Source organism: Muscardinus avellanarius (assembly GCF_963383645.1).
Source record: "Muscardinus avellanarius genome assembly, chromosome: 21".
Classification (NCBI taxonomy): domain Eukaryota; kingdom Metazoa; phylum Chordata; class Mammalia; order Rodentia; family Gliridae; genus Muscardinus; species Muscardinus avellanarius.
The window spans coordinates 17889132-17908771 of record NC_137807.1 but is presented as its reverse complement, the minus strand read 5'-3'; the positions used below and the strand labels follow the sequence as shown (position 1 = coordinate 17908771).

General features: G+C 51.7%; 1 protein-coding gene across 1 annotated transcript; it reads right to left on the bottom strand.

The window, feature by feature from the left end:
• Positions 1-616: 616 nt before the first annotated feature.
• On the bottom strand, positions 617-18968 carry NIPSNAP1 (nipsnap homolog 1; the record flags this gene model as incomplete). Its single annotated transcript, XM_080717908.1, has 10 exons — positions 617-681; positions 2131-2214; positions 6201-6295; positions 6597-6628; positions 6853-6993; positions 7101-7171; positions 10912-11006; positions 11166-11211; positions 11396-11523; positions 18859-18968. The coding sequence occupies 10 exons, from the start codon at positions 18966-18968 to the stop codon at positions 617-619; spliced, it is 867 nt and encodes a 288-aa protein (XP_080574034.1).
• Positions 18969-19640: the final 672 nt, after the last annotated feature.

Here is a 19640-nt window from a genome sequence, read left to right as displayed (position 1 = left end):
CCCATTCCGTATTTCAAACTGTGCGTTCAAACCCAGGTTCTGAATTCTAAGTTCTTGCTTCTAGGTCCCTGTTCCATGTCTGGCTCCTGCCCCTAGCCCTTTTAACTAGCCACTCCAAAGAATTCTGGATCTCAGTTCCAGGCTTTTCTCCAGCCAGAGGGACTTGACTCAGACTTTGTTGTCAAGCAGAGAGCTGGTCCAGTAGAGACCGGGGAGTTCCTGAGGGCCTGGCCTGCTCTGGCCTCCTCCCTTCCCACCCCACCTCTACCTACTAATCACACTATTTTGTGCAATTAAGTCAAAACCAAGGATTTCCACGGTGATCTCTAGGGATTCCTCGAGGGAAAGAATTTAGAAAAGAATACATGAGAAGACCTTCAAGGTTGCTATTCTTCATTCAGGGAAATTGGAAACTTTCCAGCAGAGGGAAAGAGATGTGTAGGGAAGGCAGACAGCGCTGTAAGTCCTCAGAACCTTGTCACCTTTGTCTGAGCTGAGCACTACCCTTCGGAGTCCTCCCAGATACAAGAGGAAAATCCAGACAGCAGGACCAAGGACTCCTCTGTCCCAGGCAGCTCCCAGGGAAAGGGGGAAGGAGGTAGAGGCAGCCGCGTCATCACTGAAGAGGTGATATCTTCAATGGGATCATGATCCGAGACTCCATGTGTCGCACTAGAGGGACTGTGGAGAGAGGGGCAGAGGTCACAGGGGGCTGAGACCACCCCCCACACACACACACAGCATTTGAAAGAAGAGAACTAGGATGCTGAGACAGAAAAGCAGCACTGCCTTCCTAGGAGGACCCGTCGAGAGTACCGGGCCTCCCAAATCATGGGACATGACAGGACTCTGGTGGTGATAAGATGAACAAGACACACACACACACACACACAAATGCACACATGCATACACATGCATGCACACACACACGCATAAACATACATACTTTTTTTTTCCCTTTGTAGTACTGGGGGTGGAACCCAGGGGCTTTTCTACCTCCAGGCTATATCCCCAGACCTATTTTATACTTTATTTGGAAACAGGGTCTCACTAAGTTGCTGAGAGCCTCACTCAGTAGCTGAGGCTGGCTTTGAACCTGTGCAATCTTCCTGTCTCAGCCTTCTAAGTGCTGAGATTACAAACATGCACCACCATGTGGGGGGACACAAGGGATTGAATACAGTAGCATACTACCTCCAGACTAAATCCCAGGCCTTTTAATTTTTTTTTTTTTTCTGAAACAGGGTCTTGGTAAGCTGAGAGTCTCACTAAATTGCTGCAGCTAGCCTGAAACCTGTGATCCTCCTGTCTCAGTCTCCCAAGAACTAGGATTACGAGCATGTGTCACAGTGCCTGGCTGAGCTGAATATTATTAGAAATTGATTTTTCTGTGGTTAATGTAAAAAAAAAAAAATAGCATAAGGCTAATGGCAGCACTTGCCTACCATGCATAAGACCCTAGGTTCCATCCCCAGCACCACAAAAACAAGTTAGAACAAAAACTAGCAGATTAAAAAAGTGATTTCACAGATATTGCTAAGAAGAAAGAACAAATAGGGGGGCCAGGGCATGGGGCACACCCCTATAATGTAGTACTTGGAAGGCTGAGACAGGAGGATCACAGGTTCCAGGCCAGAATTGGCAATTTAATGAGACCCTTGGCAACTTAGCAAGACCCTATTTTAAAGTAAAATAGGACTAGGGTTGTAGCTCAGAAGTGGAATGCCTCGGGGTTTAATCACCAGTACCACCAAAAAAGAAATAAGAAAAGAAAAAAAAAGAATTAAGCCAGGCGTGGCGGCGCACACTTGTAATCCCAGCAATGGGGAGGCTGAGACCGGAGGATCGCGGTTCGAAGACAGCCTCAGCTACCTAGTGAGGACCTCCGTAACTCAGTGAGACCCGGCTTCAAAATAAAGAATAAAAAAATAGGGCAAGGGGTAGCTCGGAGGTCAAACGCCCCTGGGTTCCATCCCCAGACCCGCAAAAAAAAAAAAAAAAAAAGAATTGTAGTGATAGTATACTGGCTTTGAGGGGGGTCCTCAGGTAAATGAGGTTTGAAAACTCTTCAGCCGTGGCTCCCTGCAGATGACCTCAAAAGGCCCCGCTGCCTGCGGCGGAGGCGCTCACCTGTGTAGTAGACGTTCTCATCCCAGCCTCTCTTCCTCCAGGCAGCGTTCCGAGTCTCCTCCCGAGACTGCAGGTCTTTATAAGCTGTGGGAAAGGGACAGGTTCACTCCTCAGGCACAGAGGGCCTGGACCCTTCTCCAGCACAGGACCCGCTTCCTGCTGCCCCAAACCCTGCCCTGCCATCTATCTCTCCCTGCCCCGGTCCTGCCTTAGAATGTTAGCAAATGCTGTCTGTTTTGTGACTCTCATGTGATCAGACATACAAAAGAGATTAATTCTGCCGAGCATGGCAGTGCGCGCTTTGTAATCCCTATACGTGGGAGGCTAAGACAGGAGGACTGCAGGTTCATGGCTAGACTCTGCCAGTGAGGCCCTCTGCAACTTAGTGAGACTCTGTTTTGAAAATAAAGAATAAAAAGGAGAGCTGGGGTGTAGCTCGAAGGTACACTAAGACCCTGGCTTCAATCTCTAGTACTGCAAAAAATTTTTTAAAAACTAATTAAGCCGGGCGTGGTGGCGCACGCTTGTAATCCCCGCGCTTGGGAGGCGGAGACAGGAGGATCACGCAGGTTCGAAGCCAGCCTCAGCTGGCTTAAGAGACCCTGTTTCCAAATAAAAATATGATAGGTCTGGGAGTGCAGCCTGGAGGTAGAAGGGTTCCATCCCCAGTACCACCAAAAATAAAATAAAATAAAAAATAAAAATAAATAAAAAATAAAAAACTCATTTCAGATGATTATAAATGTGTAGAACAGAGGCAGAGAGAGATGACAATTTGGGTAACAAGGTGGACAGGAAAGGCCTCCCTTAGGGGAAAATGCAGGCTCTGAGGGGAAGGAGGAGGAGCGGCTGGGAGTTCCTGGGCGGGAGGGCCTCCTGGAGGGAGCAGCGTGCTCCAAGGCCCACAGTGGGAAAGGCCTTCAGGGTGTGAGCACATATGTTCACTCCTAAGTTTCCATTCCCAGGCCTCAGCTCTCCTGTGAACGGCACACTGTACGCAGTGCCAGTGTGACATCTCCACTTGGAAGTGCGGGATCTTAAATGACTTCCCAGGGCCATCACTGCCCTCCTGACTCCTCCAGCTCGCTCCATTCCAAGCCCTCCTGGTCTTGGTAAGAAACTCCCAGCTGCTCAGGGAGGAGATGGGAGCTGTTATAGAACCCTCTTCTCCCCGACCCCCCACAGACAATTCATCCTTTAATTCCAAGCACGACTGTAATCCCAGCATTTGGGAGGCTGAGACAGAAGGATCTCCATTCACGGACAGCCTCAGCAACTCAGTGAAACCCTGTTTCAAAATAAAGAATAAAGCCGGGCGTGGTGGCGCACGCTTGTAATCCCCATGCTTGGGAGGCGGAGACAGGAGGATCGCGCAGGTTCAAAACCACCCACGCTGGCTTAAGAGATCCTGTTTCCAAATAAATGTATAAAATGGAACTGGGAGTGTAGCCCAGAGGCAGAAGGGTTTCCAGGTACCACCAGAAAGAAAGAAAGAAAGAAAGAAAGAAAGAAAGAAAGAAAGAAAGGGAGAGAAAAGAAAAGAAATCACGTTAAATTTCACTCAGCCAGGCGTGGTGGCGCACGCTTGTAATCCCAGCATTCGGGCGGCTGAGACAGAAGGATCGCCATTCACGGACAGCCTCAGCTACTTAGTACGGCTCTTTCCAAATAAATGTATAAAATGGGACTGGGAGTGTAGCCCAGAGGCAGAAGTGTTTCCAGGAACACAAGTACCACCAAAAAGAAAGGAAGAAAGAAAGAAAGAAAGAAGAAAGGAAGGAAGGAAGGAAGGAAGGAAGGAGGAAAGGGCTGGAGGCATAACTCAAAGGTACAAAAGGTACAATGCCCCTGGGTTCCATCCCCAGAACCACAAAAAGAAAGAAAGAAAGAAAGAAAGAAAGAAAGAAAGAAAGAAAGAAAGAAAGATCATGTTAAATTTCACTCAGCCGGGCATGGTGGTGCACGCTTGTAATCCCAGCATTCGGGAGGCTGAAACCTGGAGGATCGCGGTTTGTGGACAGCCTCAGCTACTTAGTGAGGCCCTCTGCAACTGAGTGAAACCCGGTTTCAAAAAAAAGAATAAAAAATAGGGCAGGGGGTGTAGCTCAGAGGTCAAATGCCCCTGGGTTCCATCCCCAGACCCGCAAAAAAAAAAAAAAATTTCACTGGCACCAATATGTGGACATCTCAGGGACCCAGCACTGCACCTGAGGCTTTATCACTCCCCTACCTGAACTGGGAAAAGCATCTCCTGACACCCAGCTTCTCCCTCCTCTTTTTTTTTTTTTTTTGTTAGTGTGGGTTTTTTTTTTTTTTTGGTGGTACTGGGGTTCCTAGAAGCCCTTCTACCTCCGGGCTACACTCCCAGACCTATTTTTACATTTTTATTTGGAAACAGGGTCTCCTAAGCCAGCGTGCACAGATGGCTTCGAACCTGCGCGATCCTCCTGTCTCTGCCTCCCAAGCGCGGGGATTACAAGCGTGCCCACCACGCCCGGGTAGTGTGGGGGGTTTGAATCCAGGTGTGATCCACCACTGAGTTATACCACCAGCCCTATTTCGTTTTTTATGTTGAAACAGGGTCTCCATGTTAAGATGCTGAGGCTGGCCCTGCACCTGAGATCCTCCTCTCAGATCCCAAGTGCTGGAATCACAGGCGTGCACCACCATGCCCAGCCCGCTCCTCGCTCACTCCCCTTGTGCATGCGGGAAGCCACACGGCAGCCAGAGGAATCATATAAGAACTTTGCTGCAGCCTCCTGTTGAATTTATGATAAACCCAAACTCATCCCCACAGCCTATGAGGCTCAGCCTGAATTGGCATCTGCTCCCCGCCCCCATCCCATCTCCACATTCATACTCCACCAGCCTCCTTTCTATACCTCAAAACCCCAAAGGCTTTTCTTTCTCTATCACTGGGCCTTTGCACATGCTGTGCTCGCCTTTCACGATGCCTTTCCCCAGCAAGACACAGCTTCTCCTTCTTACCCTTTACGCTGAGCTTACATTCATCCCCGAGAGCCCTTGCCTACCCGAGCCAAATTACAGCCCATGTTTTTCTCTAACATTTTTCCCTGTCTCATTTCTCCACTTTTAAGCTGGGCGCGAAGGCACACATTTGTAATCCCAGCATTCAGGAGGCTGAGATAGGAGGATTGCAGTTCATGGACAGCCTCAGCTACTTAGTGAGGCCCTTTGCAACTCAGTGAGACCCTGTTTCAAAATAAAGAATAAAAGCCAGGCATGGTGGTGCACACTTGTAATCCCAGCATTTGGGAGGCTGAAACAGGAGGATCGTGCTTCACAGCCAGCCTCAGCTACTTAATGAGGCCTTATGCAACTCAGTGGGACCCTGTTATAAAAATAAAGAATAAGCTGGGCGTGGTGGCACATGCTTGTAATCTCGGCATTTGGGAGGCTGAGACTGAAGACCCTGGCTCGCAGCCAGCCTCAGCTACTTAGTGAGGCCCTTTGCAACTCAGTGAGACCCAATTTCAAAATAAAGAATAAAAAATAGGATTGGGGGCCGGGTGTGGTGGCACAAGCTTATAATCCCCGCACTTGGAAGGCTGAGACAGGAGGATCGCACAGGTTTGAAGCCAGCCTCAGCTACTTAGTGAGGCTCTCAGCAACTTAGTGAGACCCTGTTTCCAAATAATATGTAAAATAGGTAAGGGGCATAGTCCAGAGGTAGAGGCCCCTGGGTTCTATCCCCAGGACCACTAAATAAATAAATAAATAAATAAATAAATAAATAAATAAAATAAAAAATAGGGCTGGGAGTGTAGTTTAGAGGTAAAATGCACCTGGGTTCTATCCCTAGTACTGAAAAATAAATAAGTAAATATATATAAATAAAAACAGGACTGGGAGTATAGTTTGGAGGTAGAATGTCCCTGAGTTCCACCCCCGGTAAGGAAAAGGGCCACATTTGCTAACTTACATCTGAGGTAGTGTCTTTCTCTTTCAAAACGCGAGTTCCTTGAGCCTGCTCCTGTATCCCCGTTGTTGAGGGAGTAACAATGGAGGGAGGAGAGGCACAGAAGGCTCCTGGAAAGCTGGCGACCTACCCCAGAGATGGTGCACGACGTAGAGCTCTCCTATTTGCGAGAAGAAGCCACCCACCGCCTCCTGGTTCTCCTGCCGGTACTTGATGGCCCGGGCCCTGGACACGGCAGTGTGTGGGGGCCAGAGGCCAGGTTAGTGCGGAGGCCCCCTGAGGGGACCAGCTGGGTGGCTGGCCTCACCTCCCAGGAGGGCCCACGCCTTTCAAAGGCCAGGGGACAGGATGATGGGGGTGTAGCCGCTGGCTGGTCTCCGGCCCAGGGCACACGGTCCTTTGGGAGATCTGACCCCCAGGTTGGACCCTTCACTGGGACGTGAGGGGCAGAGGCTGCTGGGTTCCCTGTGCCGTGGCCCTGGGAGAGTCAGGTTCCCACACGCCCCGCCTGGGTCCCGCCACTCACCAGTTATTCCCCCACTCAATCATGGTTCCTGGCTGAAAGAGAACCAAAGTGGGGAATGAGTCCCGGCCCTGGACTCCTCACCTCAGAGCGGGCGGGGATGGGCAACGGTCTTGTGTCCGCAGCTCCGGGGTTGGCTTAGCCTCAAGTGGGGTCAGTCAGTGTGCACGCCAGGGCATACACTGCGGTCTGAGCCAGTGAGGGGGAGCCCAAAACCCAGGCGGGGTGCCGGGCAGGGGGTCTGCCGGGAGGGCCGCACCTTGAGCTTGTACGTCCTCAGCTCGTAGATGTTGGGGCCGGCTCTGGGCTGAGGCTCGTTCCAGAAGCTGAACTCCAGGAGCAACTGGTTTCTCCTGGACAGCAGCATGTGGCTCCGCTCCTTACGGAACTCCAGATACTCCTGTGGGCAGGGCGGAACGGGCAGGGCATCCCGGGGGTGGCAGCAGAGCTCCCAGCAAGGGCTGGCTGCCACCGACATCCAGCAAAGGCAAGGGGGCACGGACGTACCTTGTTGCTTTTGAGCTTGTTCATGCAGTCCATGAGGGCTGGGTAGCCGCCGGAGAACCGCCACAGGTGCACTGGGAAGGGGAAGGCGCAGGTCAGGGGCCCCCGGGGCCTGCCTGGCTTACCCCGGCTGGCTAAGCGTGTCCGTGGGAGTGGGAGTCGTCCCACCTCGTTCTTTTGTGGCGCCAGGACTCTGCAGCTGGGGTGGGAATGAATGACCCCAGACCCAAATCCAGAAGGTTTGGGTCTGAGCGTCAGCTCTGACAGGTGGCCTCTGACCCTCGTAGGACTCAACATCCTCACCCTGAAAATGGGCTAATGCTCCCAGCCAACCTTCCTTAGACAGCAGCGACAAGAAGCTCAGATGAGGTGAGGGCAGCTGGGGCGCAGCTCAGTGGTAGAGCGGTGCCTGCAGCACACGCACTCATGGCTTCAATCACCAACACTAGACACAGATGGAAGAGGGCAGGAAGCCCAGCGTGGTGGCGCACGCTTGTAATCCCAGCACTTGGGAGGCTGAGACAGGAGGATCGCGGTTTGTGGACAGCCCCAGCTACTTAGTGAGGCCCTCAGCAACTTAGTGAGTCCCTGTTTCAAAATAAAGAATAAAAAACAGGGCTGGGGTTATAGCTCAGAGGTCGAATGCCTGTGGGTTCCATCCCCAGACCCACCAAAAAAAAAAAAAAAAAAAAAGAATAAAAAATAAGGCTGGGGGTGTATCTCAGAGGTAGAATGTCCCTGGGTTCAGTCCCCAGCACCATACACATGCATCCCCTCCAAATAAAAAATAAAAGAGAGAGAAGCCAAAGAGTAGACCAGTGTGTAGACCAGTGCTGTGCAGTGTGTTTAGGTATGGGCAGGACACACCCAAGGATGCCGACTATGTATCACCTCTCAATGGAGGCCAAGAGCCTATGACAGATGCCCCTGGGCAGAGGACTGAGGTCTGGGGCCTCAAGAAAGAAGGAAGCTTATTTTTTACTGAAAACTCTATTTTCCCTGTACTGTTAGAATTTTTTTTCATCATATTCTCTGTACTGGGTTGCATGGTACCACCTCAAACTTCCTGCCCACCCAGAACCTCAGAATGTGACCTAATTTGGAAAGAGGGTCTGAGTGGATAAAACCAAGTTGAGATGAACTCATCCAGGGGACCCTAAGCCCAGAGTCTGGCGTCCTTAAGGATTGGGAATCAGGAGAACAGTATATGGCGGGGGAAGCAGAGATCAGAGTTCTGTGTCTATGTGCCAAGGAACAAGGAATGCCAAGGGATTCTGGCAACCACCAGAAACTGGAAGAGGCCAGGCAGGAATCTCCTCTAGAAGCCCCTGGAGGAGCACGTCCTGCCAGCGCCTTGGTTTCTGACTTCTGGGCTCCAGAACTCTGAGAATAAATTTCTGTTGTTTTAAGTCACCCAGTTTGCGGTATTTTGCTATGGCAGCCTTAGGAAGTGAATCTGCCAGCTGGGCATGGTGGCACACATCTGTCATCTCAGTACCTGGGAGGCTGACACAGGAGGATCTCAGGTTCAAGACCAGCCTCAGCAATGCAACCAGGCTCTTAGCAACTTAGAGAGATCCTGGTTCAAAATGAAAATAGAGGGTGTAGGTCAGAGGTAAAACACCTTCCTGGGTTCAATCCTCAGCACCATTACAAAAACAACAACAAAAAGAGTTGACTCTACCTTCTACGGATAAAGAAACCACGAGCAGGGGGCATATATACTCCAATGGCAGAGTATATGCTTACCATGTACAAGGACCTGGATTCAATCCCTAGCACTGCAAAAAAAGAAAAAAAAAGCATAAAGAAAGAAAACTCAGGGGCATTCTACCTCTGAGCTCCACCCCCAGCCCTATTTTATGTTCTTTATTTTGAAACAGGGTCTCACTAAGTTGTGGAGGGCCTAAGTAGCTGAGGCTGGCCACGAACCATGATCCTCCCGCCTCAGCCTCCCATGTACTGGGATTACAAGTGTGCGCCACCATGTCCAGCTCGAAAGGAAACTTTAAAAGGAAACTAAACTAGGCAGGAGGGTAAGCCTCTGTAATCCCAATACTTGGGCGGCTGAGAGAGGAGACTTACAGGTTGGAGGGCAACCTCAGCAAGTAGTAAGACTCTCTTCAACCTAGTAAGATCCTGTTTCAAAAAAAAAAAAAAAAAAAAAAATAGGGCCAGGGGTATAGCTGGGAGGTCGAAGAATGAATATCTCTGGGCTCAATCTCTAGTTTCACCAAAAAAAAAAAAAAAAAATTTGTATTTTTAAAAATTTTTCTTTTCATTACTGGGGATGGAACCCCGGGGCATTCTACCTCTAAGCCACACACCCCCCAGCCCTAATTTGTTTTTTTTTTGGGGGGTGGTACTGGGGTTCCTGGAAGCCCTTCTACCTCTGGGCTACACACCCAGACATATTTTATACTTTTTATTTGGAAAAAGGGTCTCCTAAGCCAACAAGGCTGGCTTCGAACCTGCGCAATCCTCCTGTCTCCACCTCCCAAGCACAGGGATTGCAAGCATGCGCCACCAGGCCCGGCTTCCAGGCCTAATTTTTTATGCTTTATTTATTTATTTATTTATATTTATTTATTTATTTATTTTTGGTGGTACTGGGGGTGAAACCCAGAGGCTATCTCCGGGCTATACTCCCAGACCTTTTTTTTAATATTTTATTTGGAAACAGGGTCTCACTAAGTTGCTGAAAGCCTCACTAAGTAGCTGAGGCTGGCTTCGAATCCATACGATCCTCCTGTCTCAGCCTCCCAAGTGCAGGGATTATAAGCGTGCGCCACCACGCCCGGCTATACTTTATTTTTGAATCAGGGTCTCACTGAGTTGAAAGGGGCATCACTAAGTACCTGAGGCTGTCCGCGAACGGCGATCCTCCTGTCTTAGCCTCCCAAATGCTGGGATTACAAGCATGCGCCACCACGTCCAGCTTCTTTTTATTTTTTAGAACCAGTCTCAGTTGCTGAAAGCCTGAGTTATGATCCTTCTGTCTCTCCCAAGTACCAGGATTACAAGTATGCACTCTGTGCCCATCTTAACTAATCTAAATTTAAAATACTTGTGGTTAGTGGCTACCATTTTGGACAGTTCAAGTCTAAATGCCAAGGCCCCTTTGGGTGGCTGAGATGTCGTGTCAACGAAATTTGTGTGTGGATACTAGCAGCTTGATGCCAACTTTGGCGGGTATGTTGGGGAGGAATGGGGCATGCTGGGGGTGCCCTGGGAAGCTGTAAGGAACCAGCTTACTCCATAGATAGATGCTGTACACCAGGGACTCGGTGGGGGCCCTGTCCCCCAACTCACCACCTATGTGGGGAGACAGACAAGTATGCAGGCAGCCACAGGGGTGCAGGATCAAGGCATGAAGAGGCAAGCAGGGGGGCTGGAGAGCCAGGGGAGCTGCCTGCAGGGAGGCCTCCAGCTCGAGGTGATTTCTATACCAAATAAAGACTGAATCACAGACAGGTGAACCAGATAAAGAACAACAGAGAGGAAGAATGCTTCAGGTAGAGGAAAGAGCGGGTTGACAGCCTGGAGCTGGAGAGGGAGAGTGCTGACTTGGGGAATGGACAGACTCCTGGGCAGGATGGCACCATGAGAACAGAGATACAGTAAGATACAGCTGGGCAGGAAGGACTCGGCCCTCCTGGGCACACTGGAGTACAGGGGAGCGAGGCAGTGAGACGTGCATTAGAAACACCCTGCCCTCTCCCCGACGGTGTGGGAGGGGCGCAGGGCAGCCAGATGTGAGTGCTGGAAGCCTGGGCTGGGCGGCAGAAGTGTCGCGGGGAGGCGGGCACCTCACCTGCCTGGTCCTGCTCCCCGTACCACGTGTTCCAGTTGCCCACAAGTGAGCAGGGATAGCCCTCGTCCAGGTGCAGCTTGGGCAGCACGGCCTCCCTGTTGGCAGAGAGAGGGCAGGGCTCACACCAGCCACCAGGGAGAGCCTCCGTCTCCGCATCTCTAAGATGTACAGGACAAGATGTCCTTAGGGTGTGCCGGGATGGATCCCCGCTCCCCGAAGGGCTGGAATGGCAGATGGAGAAGGAGGATGCTTACGTCAGGCTGTTATAGGCATCCAGACACTCCGGCTTCACGTTATGAACTGCAACAGAGGAGAAAGAGTGGGAGGTGAAAGAGGGTGAGTGCAAGGGGGTGCGCGCAGCCCGTGAGAGCCAAGGCTCCCAGGACAGCACAGTGTGTCCTGAACCCATTCATCTTGGCGCTGGAGCCTCAGAGGCCCCCAGAGACCCAGAGCAGGCAGGCCTGGCCGCGCAGCAGCCACTCACACTGGATCTTGTAGAGGTTGCTGGTCTCCTTCTTGGACAGCAGGGTGGAGTGGGCGTCCTTCCGGGGATCCACCTTGTGGACAAAGAGCGAACGGAACCAGCTGCCTTCGCTGTCCTTGGAATAGGACCTGCGGGACAGAAGAGTTCAAGGGACACGCGGGGTGGGGGAGCCCCAGCACGTCCACCGGCTCTGATGTCCTGCTCCCAGGCTGACGACCTACATTTCTTTTTTTTTTTTTTTTTTTTGGTGGTACTGGGGTTCCTGGAAGCCCTTCTACCTCCGGGCTACGCTCCCAGACCTATTTTATATTTTTGAAACAGGGTCTCTTATGCCAGCGCGGCTGGCTTCGAACCTGCGCGATCCTCCTGTCTCCGCCTCCCAAGCGCGGGGATTACAAGCGTGCGCCACCACGCCCGGCGACGACCTACATTTCTGGAAACAGGGCCACGGACTCCCAGGGCAGCTTGAGTGTGAAATGCCACCGTCCTGGTACACTTAGTCCCTCTACAGAGATCCGAACCTCTCCCTCCAGCCTCCCTGCCTCCACTTCACCCCTTCCAAGGGGTCCTCCACTAGGGCCACACAACTGCAGCATCTTGCCAAGAGGATGAACCCCAAGCCCACCCTGCCTGATGCCCAAAGCTTTTCTTGTCCCCTCTGGTCGCCCTCCGCTCTCTCAGCCTGCTCTAGCCTGAACACACCTGGCTCTTTTACTCTGTGATTTCTTTACAAGCTCTGTCCCCTCGGATGAAAAGGCCCCCAACTGCCCTGCAGTTCCCCTTCTCCCCGGAGCTCACACGGCACTCAGCCCAGGCCCCCTCTTTAGCCCCCAGAGGCAAAGTCAAATAAGTCTTGTCACTGAGGAGGTCACAGCCCACTGCAAGAAACAGGTCTAGAAGACGATTATTGCTGGGGGCTCTGGAGAGCCCAGAGAGCAAGCCTGGACCCTGCCTCCGGCAGGCTGGCCACCAGGAGGGGAGCCAGACCAACCTCGGGGCTGATGTGACAGGCAGACGGGGTAAAGGGCATTGCGAGGAGCCCAGTGTGGTGGTGTGTGCCTATAATCCCAGTATTGAGAGACTGAGACAGGGGGGTTACAGGTTTGAGGCTAGCCTCAGCAATTTAGTGGGACCCTGTCTCAAAAAAAAAAAAAAAAAAAAATAGGGCCAGGAGTGTAGCTAGAGGTAAAATGTCCTTAAAATCAATCTCCAGTACCAAGAAAAAGAAAAAGAAAAGGGCACTGCAAGGAGGATGTATTTATTCATTCGTTCCTGTAACCAACACGGACGCTGACCGCCGACCTAGGGCGCTGAGAGCATGGATGGAGCTGGCCGCGGTGGCACATGCTTCTCATCCCAGTACTTGGGAGGTTAGCCTCAGCAACTTAGCGAGACTCTGATTTGAAATAAATAAAAAGGGGGTGTAGTTCAGAGGTACTACAAAAAAAAAAAAAGAAAAGAAAAGAAATAAAGGATAAATGAGCCCATGAACAAGCCTATGCGCTTTGCCTATGAGATAGCGGCTCAGACAGAAGAGGCTGTAACCCTCTTCCCACACAAATACAAGACCTCAGCAAGGCAGGGCTTTTCTCTTTCTTTCTCTCTCTCTCTCTCTCTCTCTCTCTCTCTCTCTCTCTCTCTCTCTTTTTTGTAAGGGGATGAAATCCAGGGGCATTCTACCTCTGAGCTACATCCACAGCCCTATTTTTTGTTTTGCTTTTTTTTTTTTTTTTTTGGTGGTACTGGGGTTCCTGGAAGCCCTTCTACCTCCGGGCTACACTCCCAGACCTATTTTATATATTTTTTAAATTTGAAAACAGGGTCTCTTAAGCCAGCGAGGCTGGTTCAGAACCAGCGCGATCCTCCTGTCTCCGCCTCCTAAGCGCGGGGGATTACAAGCCTGTGCCACCACGCCAGGCTTATTTTTTGTTTTGAAACAAACAGGGTCTCACTAAGTTGCTGAGGGCTCTGATTAAGTTGTGGAGGCTGCCCTCAAATCTGTGATCCTCCTGCCTCGGTTTCCCAAGTACAGGGATGACAGGCATGCGTGCGCCACCACCCTGACATTGCTTTGAAGGTAGAGGGGCCGCCTCCCGGAGCGGAGGTGGCAGGGAAGAGGGCCTTTCCCATTGTCAATGGAGACCTTTGCTCCAGAGCCAGGCTTCCAGTCACTCATTAACACCAGTAGTGACCATGGGGATAGCCAGTGGCCACCCCGAGGGGAAGCTGGAGTGCTGGGGACGGGGTGGGGTCCCGGAGCTCTCATGGACTCCCAGCCATTCCCACTACTCTCCAATCCTTCCTGCCTGTGGGCCTCAGCGCCTGCATCTGTCAAATCAACAGCACAGAGCCTGGCTTGCTTATTTCCATATTTATTTGATACTGGGGGTTGATGCAGGAGCACTCTACCTCTTGAACTATGCCCCCACCTTATTTTATTTTTTATTTTGAAACATGGTCTCACTAAATTGTAGAGGATCTTGCTAAATTGCCCAGGCTGTCGGTCAACCTGTGATACTCCTCTCTCAGTCTCCCAAGTGCTTAAAGGCTTGTGTTAATGTACCCAGTTCTTTTTATTTGAAAATACCACAAAAAAGTACCACAATAAATAAATAAATAAAAATACTAAAAAATAGGGCTGGGGGGTGTAGCTCGGCGGTAGAAGAACCCTGGGTTCCATTTCCAGTACCATAAAAAAAAAATTTTTTTTTTCAAACAGGGTCTTATCTAGTTGATGAGAATCTCACTACTTGCTGAGGCTGTCCTCAACAAAAATCTCCCTAAATTGCCACTGGGCGTGGTGGCACACAGTTGTAATCCCAGTACTTGGGGGGTTAAGACAAGAGGATCCCCGTTGGAGGCCAGCCCCAGCTACTTAGCAAGGCCCTTTGCAACTCAGTGAGACCCTGTTTCAAAAAATAAAAGGACTAAAAAATAGGGCTGGGGATATAGCTTGGAGGTACAGTGCCCCTGAGTGCCATCCCCAGTACTGAAAAAAAAAAAAAAAAAGGAAAAAAACATCTAAGTTGCCACGGCAGGCCTTAAAACTGCTATCCTCCTGACTCAACGCCCAAGTACTGGGATTACAGGCGTGTGCTACCTACCATGCTTGGCTTCCCACAAATTGTATAAAGTACTGTCCCGTACCCCTCACCCCGCAGTGCTAGGGATGAACCCCAGGGCCCTGTGTATGCTAAGGAAGTGCCCTAGCACCGAGCTATACCCCTACCCCCTAAAGCACACCATTCCTCTGCTATTCGCTCACAAAACAAAACCCAAAGTCTCCACTTGGGATTCCAGCTCTAATTCTACACTGACAAGTTTTCCAAAGCCAAATCCCCCCGCCCTTTGTGTGTGTGTGTGTGGGTCTGGGGATGGAACCCGGGAAACCAACCTCTGAGCTACACCCCCTGCGCAATTTTTTATTCTTTATTTTGAAATAGGGTCTCACTAAGGTGCGGCGGGCCTCACTACGTAGCTGGGGCTGTCCTTGAATCGCGATCCTCAGGTCTCAGCCTCCCGAACGCTGGATTACAAGCGTGCGCCGCCACGCTCGGCTGCCAACTCCCTTTTAAATTTGCCAACTAGAGAGCCGGGCATGGTGGGTACGCTTGTAATCCCCGTGCTTGGGAGGCTGAGACAGGAGGATCGCACGGGTTCGAAGCCAGCCTCAGCTACTTAGTGAGGCTCTCAGCAACTTAGTGAGACCCTGTTTCAAAATAAAATATAAAATAGGGCTGGGAGTATAGCCCAGAGGTAGAAAGCCTCTGGGTTCCACCCCCAGTACCACACACACACACAAAAATAATTAAAAAATAATAATAAATTTGCCAACTAGAGAGCCGGGATTCAGCCAGGCAGGGAAGTACAAGCATGTAATCTTAGTACTTGGGAGGCTGAGACAGGAGGATAGCAGGTTTAAGGCCAGCCTTGGCAACTTAGAGAGACTTTGTTTCAAAATAAAGAATAAAAGGGGGTAAAGGGTGTAGCTTGGAGGTAGAAACCCTCTGGGTTCAATCCTCAGACACCAAAAAAAAGAAAAAGAGGCAGGATTTCCTATACCCATGGTTATTAAACTTACACTGTTTGCATTACTAGGGAACTTGTTAGACATTCTCAGGGCCCAACCCAGACCATGTGCAACAAAAACTCTAGAGGGCCTAGCCGGCTGAGTTTCCACAACCCTACCAGGGAATTCAGATGCATGCTCAAGTTTGAGGATCACTGCTTCAAGGGCAGTACTAATTTCATCTTTTTTCCATATAATTTTAGCAGTTTATCCCAGATATGCCAAAATCCTGGTATCTAAACTGTGTGTGTGTGTGTGTGTGTGTGTGTGTGCGTGTGTACTGGGGATGGAACCCAGGGCCTCGTGCATGCTAAGCGAACACTCTGTCTACCCCTGCGCTACATCCCCAGCCTTCTAAAGGACAGAATGAATGCCTGTAGGGAGCCGGGCGGGGTGGCGCACGCTTGCAATCCCAGCATTCGGGAGGCTGAAGCAGGAAGATTGTAGTTCGCGGCCAGCCTCAGCTACTTAATGAAGTCCTTTGCAACTCAATGAGACCCTGTTTCAAAATAGAGAATAAAATAGGGCTAGAGGTATATCTCGGAGATAGAATGCCCCTGTGTTCAATTCCCCCCCCCCCAAAACAATGAGTCTCAGAACTGGGTGTGTGGCACACTTCTGTAATCCCAGCAACGTAGCCTCACTACCTTGCTGCAACCTAGCAAGACCCTGTTTCAAAATATAACAAAAGAGCCGGCTGTGGTGGCGCACGCTTGTAATCCCCGCGCTTGGGAGGCGGAGACAGGAGGATCGCGCAGGTTCGAAGCCAGCAGTGCTGGTTTAAGAGACTCTGTTTCCAAATAAAATATAAAATAGGTCTGGGAGTGTAACCTGAAGGTAGAAGGGTTCCATCCCCAGTACCACTAATATAAATATATATATATATATGAAAAGAACTGGAGGTATAGCTTGGAGGTAGAATGCTCCTGAGTTCCATCCCCAGTAACAACAACAAAACAAGCAAAAACAATGAGGTTCAGAAGTGTTCCATGCCGTATTCAAGGATGGTACTCAATGGCCAAGAGGATTCCTGTGTAGGTCCACATAACTTCAAAGTCACCCCCTAAACCCATCCCAGCAGCCTCAATGACCCTCAACGTCAGAGGCTGAAGGGCTACGCATGGCCCCACTAACAACTACAGAAAAATAGGTATCAGGCAGCCAGATGTGGTCGTGCACACCTGTAATCCTAGTACTTGGGAGGCTGAGATAGCAGGATGGGAGGTTCAAGGCCAGACCCCTCAGCAACTCAACAAGACCCTGTTTCAAAATAAAAAACAAAAAAGGTTGGGGTATAGCTCAGAGGCAGAATAGGTTCAATACTAGGTTTAATTCCCAGTAGCAAAAAAATTTTAAAAACAGTAACAGGTCTAGTGTAAGCAAGAGGTGATATTCTTAGGTACCAACGTGGGCGGGACCAAGCAACCTTTGAGGCTCGATAAATTTTAATGTAAGTCCCTTTGCAGCACTTCTGCGAAAAGTGCCAAGCAAAGCCGGGCGTGGCGGCGCAGTCTTGTCATCCCAGCATTCTGGAGGCTGAGACCGGAGGATTGTGGTTCGCAGACAGCCTCAGCTACTTAGCGAGGCCCTTTGCAACTCAGTGAGACCCTGTTTCAAAAATAAAAAGACTAAAAAAATAAGGCCAGGGGTGTAGTTTGGAGGTACAATGCCCCTGCATCCCCACTACTACTACAAAAAAAAAAAAAAAAAAAAGTACCAAGCAGGGATCACCTTGCCCACTTTTCAGAAAAGGAAACCAAGGCTCACAGAGGCTCAGTGACTCATCCACGGTAATCAAATGAGTAAGTGGGAGTAGAAGGCTCCCAAGACCCTGTGCTGGCCCCTGGGGATTTGCCACACAAGTGATTCTAACACCAACAAATTCTGTTTCTTCCTCTCAGGCTTAATCTTTTCATCTGGAAAACATCAGTTCATACAAGATGATCTTCTCCAGACCCAGACGTGTGTGTGTGTGTGCGCGCGCGCAGTACTGGAGATGGAACCCAGGGGCCTTCTACCTGCAGGCCACACCCAGAGACCTACTTTACTTTTTATCTGGAAACAGGGCCTAAGTTGCTTCAAACCTTCAATCCTTCTGTCTCGGCCTCCCAAATACTGGATGCTACCTCGTCCAGCTCCCCAGGCCCTTTGAAGCCATACATTATGTGGATCTGGGGCAGAAATTGCTTGAGACATAGGCCTGGGCATTTTCCCTTCTCCTGTGAATACATCCTACCTGGCCATCCTCTTTTTACAGATGAGGAACCTGAGGTTTGCAGGGGTCAGATGACATGCCCAAGATGACCTCTCCAAAACTGGCTGAGTTAGATTTGCTAGTGCCTGGCAAACTCCTGGCTCATTTCAGGAGATCAGCGTTCTCCCTCCTGGTCAGGCAGTCCAGGTGAGAGGCGCTCACTCATCTCCTGCTCCTCTCTCCGGGCTGTCCCAAATCCCCACTGCACTGCCGCCTAGGAGCTCTACAGCACTGCAGCCTTGCTGCTGAGCAGCTGAGCAGGAAGGAACCCCGCTTCCTTTCCACAGGTGGGGGGCAGGGGTTCTCACTTATTTGCCAAATGTTCTTTGAGCATACACTGTCCTGAGCACTGCGGGGGTGGGGAGTCCGGGAAATAGAAAAAATAGATAATGGTGTAGTGGGAGACCAAGTAAGGTAAGCCCCGGGTCATAAGTACACAGGGTGATAAGTGCAGAGGGGGAAGTACGGGACCGTGGGTGGGAGGGAGGAGCTGCCCAGGGCCAGTCAGGGGCGGCCTAGGCCCAGAGCAGGGCCAAACAACAGCCCAGGCGGAGCCCTGGGCCCAGCCTGCCTCCCTCTCCCAGGAGGCCACCAGCTATGGTGCAAAGGGCACGGTGCATCGGGAGCCCCGGTGCATCGGGAGCCCCGGGTCCCTGAGAGTGACCTTGACACCTCCCATCCCCTTTAAGGCTTCAGTCCACCCACCTGCACAGCTCAGGGTGGGGAAGCACTGGAGCTGTACGTCGAGGGCCCTTGGGGATCCCCCACTGTGCCCTGCCCCCAAGCTGAGGGAGGAGCTGCGTCGCCCAGAAGCCCCCAGGAGGAGCTAAGTCACCCCCAGGCAAAGCTTCGTCCAATCCGCTGCCTTCTGCCGCTCCCGAGCACCCAGGACCTGCCCCCCTCACCCACCCCATCTTTCACCCTCTGCCCAGACCCGGCTTCCCTCCAGGACAAAGACCCTGCCCACCCCTTCCTCACCTCCCCCATTCACTCTCAGACCCTCCCCGGGCCTAGGTCCTGGCCCCGCCCCCGATCCCTGGGTTCCGAGCCGAGCAGTCCCCGCTCCTCCCCCAGGAGGCCCAGACCCCGGCCCCCGCCCCGCATCCCACGCGCGGCCGCCCCGCCCCGCCTGGTCCTCACCGCGCCGCAGCCGCAGCCGCAGCCGCAGCCGCGAAGTCCCCGGCGCGGGGTCCCGAGCTCCGGAGCAGCCGCCGCGCCGCCGCAGAGATGCTGCACAGCCGTGGAGCCATGTTGGAGCGGCACAGGCTGGAGGGAGGCCCCGCCCCGGAGCCGGCAGTGGGGGCGGGGCGTGCGCACGCCCCGCCCTGTCCCCGCCCCCTCGCGCGCTGCCGGGTGGGCGCCGCGCCCCTGCGACCCCCGGCCTCCCAGGGGTCAGACCCGGACCTCTGGTTCCTGCGGCGCTGCCGCTGACCCCCCTGTTGCCTTGACCAAGCCTTCCCCACTCCGGGCCTCGGTGTTCACCTCGGTAAAACGGGATTCCGAGGATGGACCAGAGCGGGTCGGTAGGCCCCCGGAAGTGGCGTGCAAGGCTATGTGCGCACGTGCGTGTGGTTTTCTGTTTCTGTTGTTTTGTGGTGCTGGAACCCCACATGCTAGGCAAGCGCTCTACCCCTGAGCTACATTCCTTCTCCCCCTTCCCCGTGTGTTTTTCGGGGACGGGGCGTCTGTAGGTAGATTTAATCACACTAGCAAACAGGCTACCATTAAGACAGATTGGCAAAGCTCTGAGCACCACAACCTATCTCCATTTTGTACCTTTCCATCCCTTCTACTCCGCAGGAGCCTCCGGGGCCTTAGCCCTCCTCCCTCCACTCCCCAGTTCTTTTGTTGGCTTTTCAAACTAATCCCTTCTCAACCCATGATCCCCCATCATAGAGAACCACGCAGACTGGTCGGATCAC